This window comes from Sinohyriopsis cumingii, chromosome 3, assembly GCF_028554795.1.
Source record: "Sinohyriopsis cumingii isolate HCF-2022 chromosome 3, ASM2855479v2, whole genome shotgun sequence".
Classification (NCBI taxonomy): domain Eukaryota; kingdom Metazoa; phylum Mollusca; class Bivalvia; order Unionida; family Unionidae; genus Sinohyriopsis; species Sinohyriopsis cumingii.
Genome location: NC_142963.1, coordinates 60,110,040 through 60,122,882, shown reverse-complemented (window position 1 = coordinate 60,122,882; position 12,843 = coordinate 60,110,040). Strand labels below are relative to the sequence as shown.

The 12,843-nt window shown below is 34.9% G+C and overlaps 1 protein-coding gene across 1 annotated transcript in view; it reads right to left on the bottom strand.

Moving 5' to 3' along the window:
* The window catches only part of LOC149802942 (protein ecdysoneless homolog), a 105,843-nt gene that overhangs the window by 64,806 nt on the left and 28,194 nt on the right, over positions 1–12,843 (bottom strand). Inside the window, exons 2-3 of the mRNA XM_089952456.1 lie at positions 11,311–11,428; positions 6,096–6,183 (exon numbers count right to left, since the gene is read on the bottom strand). Coding sequence (XP_089808582.1) covers positions 6,096–6,183; positions 11,311–11,428 — 206 coding nt within the window. The remainder of the gene's footprint in view (positions 1–6,095; positions 6,184–11,310; positions 11,429–12,843) is intronic.

Here is a 12,843-nt window from a genome sequence, read left to right as displayed (position 1 = left end):
GTGATTAGAACGTATTTATTGTGTCATGAAAATTTCCTATCTGAAACAAAAAACGTTCATGCTTATGATCGCTACCAATTGAGGTGTAAAACCCAAATTAAAGTTCCAATATTTTGAAACAGTAGATATCTGGCTGTCAAATGAGGGAGGGACATCTCACAAGAATGTTTGTTAACACATTAACCCCATGCGACGACTTTACGGGGCAGGAGGTAGCAACCTACTGCCGAGCTCTGTAGCGTCATGGTCATGCATGATACGCTAAAGTGGGTGGTATTATAGAAAGGTAGACAGATGTAGCTCTACAATGATACCAAATAATCTGGAATATCTAGTTGCACTACAAAATACAGATAGAAAAACCTCATTTTTTGGACCCAACTTTTTTTAAACCAAAATTCGCCCGTGGTCGGAATCCGATTTTGTGTCCGGATTTTAGACTTTTTGGTCTCACATCTAAGGCAAACCGGTATGAACTGCAAACAGACAGATAAACCTTTGCAAAAAGTAGGATAAGATGGGCATTTGGAATAAAGAGTGGTCTCCATGCTAAAATAATGGCTCCGTTTAGCAAAAAAAAATAATAAAAAAATAAAAAAGAAGTCCAACTTTTACCCTTCTGCTCATGCGCGAGTCAAATAGCCAACAAGAAATGATGTTTCTAACACAACTAGGCAGTATGTTATTGAAAGATGACTGGGGATTTGGTGTTTTCGAGTCTATTCAGAAATAGCTTTCAAAATGTGTTTTCTACTCGATTTTCAGGCAAAAATGACAAAAAGCTCCAGGGGTTAATGTGTTAAACTTTATCATCATGGTACTGTAGTTGTCTCTGGCTAACCAAAGTTGAGGCCAATTTAATTACAAGTACATGTGGCATATAAACAACTATATAGCCACTTACTACTAGGATAATGAATATCAGAGTGAACTTTTTCATGAAACGTGTTTGTTGACAATGGGATATAGATCAAACTAGGACTACCATTTTTTTATACATATGTGTTAGTTGTATTTTCAAATGGGATTTGACTAATAAATGAATTTTCTAACATATGATCAAATACTCTAATTCATAGATTTTTCATATACATGTACATTATTTAAAACATTGTGGAGTGTACAACACGAATGTAAGTTGTCAATACACAAGTGTATTTCAGACTAGTTGTCTTCATTTAATCAAAATTTCCATTTTTTTTCTCTTTGTGTAAATCCAAGTCACTGACAACAGGTCACCTTAAAAATTTCACTTGCATGCAAAATTTCAATTATTTCATCCCCTCCTCTCCTTACCTAAACATCCGCTTATGTCAACATTACCTTGGTCCCTATGGTGTTGAGATAAACGGATAGTACCGTATAAAGAAAAAGGTGACAGTTTTTGAAAATTGGTGACAAAATATTGAGGTTGGCGATTTTTGGGGTGACAAGTTTTTTAAAGCCAATTCCAACCCTGGGCACCAGGCACAAACATTACAAACCCAAATTAATTTCATATAACTATGTAATTATGCCTTAGTAGGAACCTCCACATAAAGAGCATCTGCCCATAAAAGGCAATATTTAGCAGGGTATATTCTAGGGAAGGCAATAATTTCTAAAAACATCATAAGAAATAATTTCTACATTACCATACCAAAAAACTAACAACATACACAAAAATCAAACATTATTTTTGGAAGCTCCACTGCGTTAATTACAATAAAAAATCTTTCCTATATATAGACGTTTCAGCCCTATATATCAAATCAAAGGTTAAATTTTCCATAACATTTTCATTTTAGGATAGATGCAGATTTTAAGAAACATTTCCTGAATTTCATTTATTATTTAACATATACATAATGAACACCTGTTCACAAAGTATTCCTGTTCACAAAGTACACCTGTTCACAAAGTACACCTGTTCACAAAGTACAAGTTTCTTTTACCTTAAGCATCATTTATGAACATATTTCGCTATAATCCAACATAATATGAAATTATTTCTTTGCCAATTCTCATCAAGTGGTAATCAATCCTGAATTTCATCTAACAAGAGTACCATGACCCTCCTTAATAGTTCTTTATGCAGATAACTGAAATTGTTGCTCAGAAACTGTTTTTTTCTCTACTTTCAGTCACAGTGACCACTGACCTCAAATCTATAGGATTCATCTTTAACCCAAGTGTAAGCCATCCACAAAGTCTGTTAATTGTGTATGGTGGAGAACTCTAGTTATTGTGTGGAAACCATTTTTCTTCTTTAAATCACAGTGACCTAATTGTCCTTCAAACCTAATAAACTAAGCTGAGTTTTAGAAACATTTGTATTTGACAATCCTTTCCAATGCTTTGTCTAAGTTAACTCTTTTTAACACATTAACCCCTGGTGACAAGTTTATGTGGCAGGAGGTAGTAGCCTACTGCCAAGCTCTGTAGTGTCAAGGTCATGTATGATACAGTAAAGAGGGTGGTAGACAGATGTAGCTCTACAATGATACAAAAAGAATCTGGAAGTTCTAGCTGCACTACAAAAGAAAGAGGGAAAAACCTCATTTTTTGGATCCAATTTTTTTCCACCAAAAATCGCCCGTGGTCGGATTCTGATTTTGTGTCTGGATTTTAGACTTTTGGTCTCAAATCTAAAGCAGACTGGTATGAACTGCAAACAGACAGATGAACCTTTGCAAAAAGAAGGATAAGATGGATATTTGGAATAAAGAGTGGTCTCAATACGAAAATAATGGGTCCGTTAAGCAAAAAAAACCCCAAAACCCTCCAGCTTTTATCCTTATGCTCATGCACGAGCTAAATAGCCAATGAAAAATGATGTTTCTAACACAACTAGGCATTATGTTATTGGAAAATCATCTGGAAGTTGTTTTCTTAGGATTATCTCAGAAATAACTTTCAAAATGTGTTTCCTACTCGAATTTCAGACGAAAACGACAAAACCTCCAGGATTTAATGTGTTAACAAATTCTACAATTCTAAAGACTCAAAGATCCAACATAGATCAGTGTTTCCAAGTATTCTCACTGTAGAAATACTGGCCAAATGCAGATCATTTATGACATACATTTACACCTGCAGTTTTAGTTGCTGGATGTTTCAAACATAATTTTCTTAAATCAAGTATTTAGATTATCAATGAATAATAATAATAATAATAATAATAATAATAATAATGAAGACTTTATGTAGAGAAGGTAACTCAGTTAGTTACAGAACTAATCTACCTTGAGGCCTTCTATATGTTATGTACAATATATACAGTAATATACAACATGATATGAAGAGTCTGGCTTGACACTAAATAATTAAGTAATTTTAAAATTCAAAGTATAAGTCTGGAACACATGCATAGGCATCAGTGAAAACATAAACGTATATAAAACATAAAATATCATCCTGCATTGAAAAATTCAGCTATGAAAATGATGCAAAATTACAGAAAAGCAGGCAGTATATTTTGTACTAGAACTGTTCAATTTTCTAAAGATTTCATCCATTTAAGACATTGATTATGAAAAGATGAAATGCTAGGAGCCTGCCTTATATCACTGGAAATGTTGTTCCATACCAGTGGACCAGTATATTGAAACTTTTATCAAACAATTCCTTCTTTGGCCTTGGTACAGTATAATGTAATTTTTTCTTCTTATGGACCTTAAATTTGGAATGCCACCAGCTTCTTTTTGGTGATAGATATTGCTTAGATACACAGGAATGTCTTTTCTGGATACTTTATACATCAATTTGGCCTTTCTAAGAAATATTCTTTCATGTATTGTTAAAGCCTTTATATTATTCATTGCATCCTGAAAATTGTCTATACTTTGATCTAGAATTAAATGGCAAGCCCTCTTTTGAAGCCGAAAAAAGACAACTTCAAACAATTTTACTTCCAACCATTCTCTTCTCCTATGTCTGTTATCTATGTTGACAATAATAAAAAAAAATGATTCGTAACTGTACATTGGAATCTGCACTAGAGTTGTACAACCAGACTTGAGAAGCAAAATTATCTGATTCATTTTAAAAATGAATCAATAAGCATCTTTTTTTCCCTATTTTTGAAAGCATCATGGGTTCAGAACACGAAATTTCCAACACATCATTAACAATATAACCCACAAGCTTTTACAAAAGATTTTAATAAAAAAACAATATGGGTTGCCAGGTTGGTTGATACAAAAGGTGACAAACGATCCAACCAATCATAGACATTAACTCTCAGTTTTAAAACTAGTTCATTTTATGAAACCTAGATTACCAGTTCTGGACCATTAACTATTTTGTTGAGCCTGCCTTATCAGAAGTTCAACACAGTTATTATAAAGTAATACTACTTAACATGTTGATCCAATTCGATGTGTAAAACACCAATTTACCAAAAGCCTTTGGACAGGCTTGATGTGTAGACCATAGCTTGCTCTTGTTGAAGTCATACATACAGCGTATCTTGTTAAAAAAAGAATACATTAAAAAAACCTATAACCTACCAACTGAAATGAATTTCCACTATTTTTTTCTTTATAACTGCAAAGTGCCAAAGCCATATCTAATATTCTTAAGTGACATCAAGATGTTTTACATGGCAGTAGTGGTGGCCATATTGGATGTAAGATCAGCAAAACTTTCAACTGAGGACTAGCCAGATTAGTCAGATTAGATCCATTTACAGGTGACACTAGATTTATGCCATAGAGGTTATGGCATAGATTGAAAGTAATTTTCACATAGGATACTTAAGAAGTTCTTGGGCCAAATCTAACATGCACAAATATTTTTACAGTGTAGAACTGTAGCACCTGTAGTAACATTAGCAAAAGACAGGAAAAAATAACAAAATTAATGGAACTGAAAGTTTAGACTTTATTGGTGCCATGCAATGGAAATGAGGAAAGATATACAGCCAAGACTGTTGGTGTAATTTTGTAGCTAACTCAAAGTCAGAGAAAGGTTTTCCCACTTTAATCAACAGAATATGCAGTGCTGAAAAGACATTCTGCACTCACCTTTGTAGAGGGGTATGTTTGATTTAGTAACAGTAACCAATCTGGTGCACGTAATAGGATCTTTGCTTGTTTCTTTGTTCTATCATTGGGTCACTTTTGAAACTTGATGAGCATTTAAAAAATGCTGAAAAAAGAAAATACTCAAACAAGGCCAAGTCTTTTTTCAGTGAACCTGAAAAGTCAGAACATGTTTATTCTGATCATGGTTTGTGTCCTTTTCAGACATTGGATGTTTTAAGTTCTGCAGTGCAACATAGCAGACAAATTCCCTATGATTGATTCTTGCCCTCTGCTGGTAAATTCACACTTAAACAAACTCATAGCCATCCATCTAGAACATTTGGTAAGCTGACAATGTTGATGCTTAGTTTCAGCTATGGTTGAGAAGAGGCAAAACATTTGACTGATGAAGATCTAGCATAGGTTGGTTGATTTTCATCTAGGACCAACTACATCTTAAGATGACTCTCTCTGTGTGTACTGTTTTCATAGCAATACCACAAATAGTTTAGGAAAAGTGGTGATAATAAACTTGTGCAAGCCAATGAACAGTGGGTCACCCCATAAACTCTTCTGGTCTATGAACAGCTGAGCTACTAAGAAGGTTCCATTCTGAATGTTCAGTCCAAGCCAATGCATACATATTGATATACACACATGAAAATATCAGCCTGCTGACAAAATCGCCCCATGGGTGGCAAAAAAGTGACAGGCATGGCTTATATCTAGGTGAAAATACAGCTCCAGTGGTGCCCTTTTATAAGGTCACCCAATCTGTCATGCAAATGTGCCTTATGCATTGATGATCTCTGGTGAGAGGTACAAATAGTACTAATGTTTTCCTGGTACCAAAGTACCAATTATAGATGACTGATTAATATCATGAATGCAGTTATTTCTGTACAATATTAACTCTTTGACATGAATATGTGTTAATTAAAGCTCTCCCCACCACCTCATTTTTCTCACTTGAACCCTCTTTTTCCATCTGGACTCCCCAATTTTTAAAGAAAGTGGGTCCAGGACCCCTAATGTCATAAGTTTACCATGATATCTGATACAGCATACAATTATAAAATAAGTCATTACTCTGTTTTCAGCAGTATCTGGATTCAGCCATTTTGGAAGCACATTAGCTGCCTCAATGAGAAGGAATTCTTCATCACTGTCCACAACTCTGTAAAACAAAAGTACACTCATGCTATAGAAGTAATTAATACAATTTAATTAAATTTCACACTGATATGAGGCCATGTTTTAATGACCTTTTGATTCACCAATTTTTATTCAAATTAGAGCTTTTACATTCATGAAAGTGAAAAAACTCATTCAGGACAATGCTTCTAATGATAACTCTCCCTCAAATGAAAAGCAATAATGTATCTGACAAGTGAAATGGAAAGTCCAAAGGTCATCCAAACATCAAAGTCCTTTATCTGTACCTGTCAGATCTACTTAAAATAAGTAGACCCCATTTTAATCAGATTGTACCTTGTGTGCCAGACTGATTTATTGTATGCAGACCCTGATTTTAATCTGACTGTATCTTACATGTCTGACTACCTTATTGTAAGTAGACCCTGATTTTTAATCAGATTGTATCTAACATGTCAGACTGACTTACTGTAAGTAGACACTGATTTTAATGACTCTATCTTACATGTCAGACTGACTTAATGTGTTCAAATATCTTGCCCACTTAACAGATTCCCCAGTAGTTTGAAAAATGTGATCTATAAGAAAGTATTGATGTCACTATTATTCTCTTGTGATTACTGCTCAGAATTTGTAGGTACACATTTGCATGTATACAGAATCAACCAGACCAATTTGGGTGAACAGCTTCTATTGCCTGAAATTCTAGGTGAACAGGTGCAAAGCATGATCCACTGTCCATGTGAACACCCACAATTTGTGTCCATTGTTAACTGGGGGAAAGGACTTGAAAGAAAACATTCTCTTTCCTTCTTAACACATGTACATATTTATATTACTGAAGGTCGATAACATTTTCTCTCTACTGTATGGCCTGGCTACTACACACTGGTCCATTAGCATGACATGGATATAATATTGATTCCATTTGTATTTATTGACTGGGAGGGCACATCTTCATGGATAAATGAGCTTGATCTGTTATACCATAGGGATTACGCTGATAACACTTGTCTCCTTGTAAATTTTGAAGACCATCTACCATGTTACAGGGTTGAATATTAGGAAGCATGTTACAGGGTAGATCATTATCTAAAATGTTACAGGGTAGAACATTATGTAACATCTTAGCTACCACATTACTAGGTACAAATGTGGATCAATACAAGTTTCTTTTCAAAAGTGTCAGTGATAATGCACTGACACTTCCAATTTTTGTGTACTAAACTAGAACTAAATTTGGAATAATAAAGCCAAACTGCTGGATTTTTTCCAAGAGGCTGAGTGCATGGAATTCTTCCAGCGCCCCCTCCCCCATAAAACCTGTTCAAATTACCAGTGGAACTAAAGTAATAAATGTAAACAGTGCATCTATTGCTGATCTAAGTGAAATTAAGTGAAGCGCACTACACATGCTCTCAACCCTGTCCCAGTTTATATCAGATTTGTCATCTGAAATCAAAACAACAACATGAATTAACAAGACCTACACTGTATAAATACACCTATATATCATGTTACACTCACTTTTCTCATTTCATCCCTTCTTCACTTACCCTATCACTACATCTCACCATCTCCATTCTCCTAGACCAATCTCTGGGGGATGAATAAAAGTTCTAATACATGATTGGAATTTTACAAATAAGCATGAAAACAAGAGACCTGAGACACCTGGCTGGCATCTTACCTAGCTGTCAATGCAAGCTAAAGCAGTCACCCAAGCAGTCTGGGTCTCTATTATACTTTCTGACATATCATGGTTTTCACATTTGTTAGGACTGACAATCGTACTGGTAGGCAGATCAGCATAATCTGTGCAAACCTAAAATGTCTTGAGGAGAATGCTTTCTGTGAAATTGGTCAGATTCTGTTGACCAGTATTTGGTAAGTCATTTAAATCTTTTGGCTATTTTCAGAAACATTGGCCATATTAAATAGTGGATCAGCATCATTTGTAACAAAAATTGGAAGGCCTTTTGTACCTTGATACTTTCTGGTCAAATTTTTGCAAGCAAATGTTTTAGAAGTTATTTAAAGTTTAATTTTTCATTGTTTAGTAATGTTGCCAAGTTTGTTGGCAGATTGGTATCATTTATACAAACTTACAAGGGAACTGGATCAAATTCTATCCAGCAATGTTTGAGAAGTTGTTTAAAAGTATTTGTTTTGTAATAGAGGCCATAACTGATAACAGATCAATATCATATGCAGAATAGCAGATCAATATCATATGTACAAATTCACAAGACGTTTATATGTCATTGTAAATACAAATTACCTCAAACAAGAGCAGCACATTTGCAATAGTTGACAATACACCAACTGGCAAAAAGGAAAAATTAGTCATAGTGACCTCCTTTTGGTATAGCTGATTTACTCTTCTTGTGATGCATCTACACACCAATTTTCATTAGTGATGAAATAGGGTATAACATAGCAAGCTTGTAGCAAATGGGAAGCAGAAAATACAAAAGTCACTCTAGCATGAAAATTAGGCTACAATACCCTAGTTATTGTATGGCTGACTTACCCTCCTTGAGTTGCCTCCACATGTAACAAACAGATAACTGAAAATGCAAAATTCACTCAAGCATAAAATTAAGTCACAATGACCTAATTTTTATACTGTATCATTACTCACCTTGATATGCATCCACTTTGCAATTATGAAGAGTGTTAGCAAAATAAGGTCAAAGATACAGAGGATGTGATGAAAGATGATATAAAATTTGCCCAAACATGAATATATGGTCACATTGACTTAGGGTTGGTATGATAAGAGTTACTCTCATTAAGATACATCCACGCATCACATGAATGGTAGGTTAAATAGGGTTTCAGACACTAAGAGTGTAATGAATGAATTGCTGAAAATTCAAGTCATTCAAGCATAAAAAGTTGGTCACAATGACAGTTTTTGTATGGTTTAATTTCCTGTCATTTAGATGCCATCACATACATTTTCATGGGTGTTGGTGAAACAGGATCTAAGATAGTGAGGGTGTAATAAAATGGAAAGCTGAAAATATAAATGAAACTTGAGCATGAAAACCTTATTACACTGACCTAGATTTAGTTTGACTGAGTTACCTTTATTTAGGTACATGTATATCCATGTACCAATCTTCATCAGTGAAGTGAAACAAGAGATTGAGGGTGTAACAAAAACTCAGATGAAAATACAGAAAGCACTTAGGAATTAAAATTAAGCCAAACTAACCTAGTTTTGGTATGGATGAAATGCCTCCATTCAGATGCATTTAAACCAATTTTCATGAGTGTATGTGAATATGTGTATAAGTGCCCAAAGTTACGTAAACAATCCTGGCCATATAATTTCAATTCAAAATTCCAAAAATGTAAAGATTACAAAATTGACAACATGACCTGAGGAACCTAAACCCTGCCAAATAAAAACACACATGTAGTCTTAAAAGATAAAAGGGTAGATAAGTATTGTCCAATTATATAGGGTCAGAGACACTGAGAGTGAATAAACAAATTGCTGACAATACAAAAGTCACTCAAGTGTGAAAATTGGGTCAAATTTTCATAGATTTTAAATAGTAGAGTTTAATTTTGTTGGTATTCACATACAAGTACCAATTTTCTTGAGTGTCAGTGAAATAGGGTCCGAAATACTGAGGGTGCAACAAATAGCTGCAAATATAAATGCCATTTAAGCATGCAAATTTGTTCAGTGACCTAATTTAGTTACATGTATTTATTTATGCACATATACATTTTCATTAGAAAAGGTCAAACTGAGTCAAAGATATCATCGTTGTCATGAACAAACAACAACACAACACAACAATCAATGAAGCATGAGAAATAGGTCACACTTACCTATCATTTGGTAATGCTAAACTACTCTTCCTGAGATACAGGTTAATAAGGGTCCAATATACTTAGGGTGGTGGTGGTAAAGAACAAACAAACAAGCAAAATACTATAGTACATCCCCTCCTGACAAGGGAATATAAAAGCTTTCATGCCAGAATGGGTTTTGTCAAATTTTGCTAAATTCAGTTCAGCAGTTCTATTTTTTTAGCAACTACAGATATTTCTTTATGGCAAATCACCCTCATTTGTAGAAATTTTAAATCCTTTGTGGCTGAATGCTTTCTGCTTTTAAATTTGACCTAACAGTGTCCAGTAGTTTAGAAAAAGTTATTTAAAGGTTTTTCTGTTCTATTTAATAATAGCAGCGATATCTGATGGTGGATCATCTGAAAGGTTTCATTGCCCAAATGATGCCTGTTAAATTATGCTCCTCAGTTTTGATTAAGACATTTGAAGGCTTTTCTATTTTAAGTAACAGTTGCCCTATTTAAAAGTGGGTCAGCATCATTTCTATATATTCAAAAGCCCTTTATGACCAGATGCTTTCTGTCAAATTTGGTCAAATTTTGTTCAGTTGTTTTGAAGAAAATATTTATTATAATTCAAATTTTGTTCAGCTGTTTTGAAGAAAATGTTTAATATTTTTAGCAATGGTGGCCATATTTGATGATGAAGGAGTAGCATTCTGTCAAATTTGTTTAACTGTTTTAGAGAAGTCATTCAAAGGTTTTAGTATATGTGGCCATATTGATGGCTGATCAGTATCATTTGTACAAATTTTAAGTCTCTTTTGCCACGATGCACGGTGAGTAGTTTGGTAGTAACTGGTCCAGCAGTTTCCTTGAAAAAAAATTGAAAATGACAATTGTTAACGGACGATAGGCAGACAACTGACAATGCATGATGGATAAAGTCTCATAAGCTCACTAATAAAACCACTTTAAATAAATAATTTACCATGCACAAGTTTCTGGAAGATACCATGAAAAACGATTCATTCTTGGAAGCTTTCTGTCAAAACTGGTCAAATACTGCTGATCTGTTTTGGAAAAGTCATTTTAAGGATTTAGTAAGAGTGTCTACAATGATGGCTGAACAGTATCATTTGTTTAAATTTGAAGTCCTTTATGCCAGGATGATCTGTAAGTCGTTTTGTATAGCTGATCCAGCAGTTTCTGTGAAGAAGTTGAAAATTACGAATGTTGTGGTAACAAGTGGACAACTGACAATATAAGATGGACAAGGCACCATATGCTCATTATTAAAATCACTTTGTATCGATAAAATTGAATGGCTTTACCTTGCTACAAGTTTCTGGAAGCTTTTGGTAAGCTCAAAGAAAAGGTAGACTATGAACCATTCATCTTCAATGTTGTCCCCAAAGTTGGTGGTTCCACGCAGGCATGGTGAGTCTGGACCTGAAGCCACAGAAAGCAGATTCCAGTGACTTTTAAATTAGTGTTCAACATGCTTGTTTAATCTCTATCTCCTATTATCCACAGTAGAGTTATTCAGGTGTTTTCACTGATATCTCCACATTAATGTTCTTTTCAATGCACCTGGATACTCAATTTAATCAATTCCAATTTGCTTTGAATTGTAATAAATTTGAGTACACAAAAGATACGGCGAAATGTATTTTATCAGGCATTACAGTGAAATGTGATTTATCAGGCATTTAGTAATTTTAATTATATTACTTATCTGCTAAATATATTATTACATTGCAGTATCTTTTCCTCACACTATTCCCAAGTTAAAGGACATTTATTCCCTCCTCCAATTAGTTATTAAACAAACAGAATAAAAAACAACAAGATCCCAGTGTGATACCTTTGTCAACTTTGGGCAACAGGAATTAGTTTTACCCTTTGCCCTCCCCAAATGATACACTGCCTGCTATTATTACATTGCTGAATTTGCTAGCCTGGTGGGAGGCTGATGGTACAAGCTGTCCAGTGGACTTAACCAGTGATATCAGTAGGATGTTCTATTGCCAACTGAAGGATGGCTTGACAACTTACTGGACAAATACAACTGTACCCAAGGCACAAACATCCTCACTCAGGTGTGCCACTGAATGAAGGTAAAATAACCAAAAAGTGGAGTGAGAAGACCAGAAGGATTTTCATCATCATCCAAAGAGGAATGATTCAAAAAGGCCAAAGATGCTACAAGAACCTTGCCTCATAGGCTTTGACTCTTATGAAAGAGAGATCTAACAGCCATGTCACTCACAGCATATCTCATCCTGTGACAGAAGATCCCTCCTCAATGGTAATTTCCTGGTACTGTGGGCCAACATGTCAAGAATATCACTCGATCATGAACTCTGGAACTACAGGTAAGTTATCATGATGACATGATTTTCAAGTCCTACTATATGAAGAACCTGGGAGATTATTCTGAAAGGCTGGAACGCACAAGTGTACAGTTGTGCCCACCTCAGACTGAAGGTATCCACCACCCATGCCCTACAGTCTGGTACTGGAAAGATGTGAAGTGGAAGCTTGCTGCTTAGATTTATTGTGATCAAATCAACTACTGTCATTCCTCATGACTAGTGTAGAGACCATTCTGTCCTCCAAAACATTCCTTTGCCCAGAATGTAACAGAGTAATCTCCTCCAATGTTGTCCATTGGAGAAAATTCCAAACTTCCAAGAAGAAAGAATAAGAGCAATACTATGACTGACATGTTGTATGTAGTGACCATGATACAGCAATGCTGTATGCAGCTGATTCGCCCTTGCAGAGTTAGAAGAAAAAAAAGTCCATATTTCAAAACTGTTGTTATGGAGGGAAGCTTCTTCCCACGACCAATGGGCCTCCAG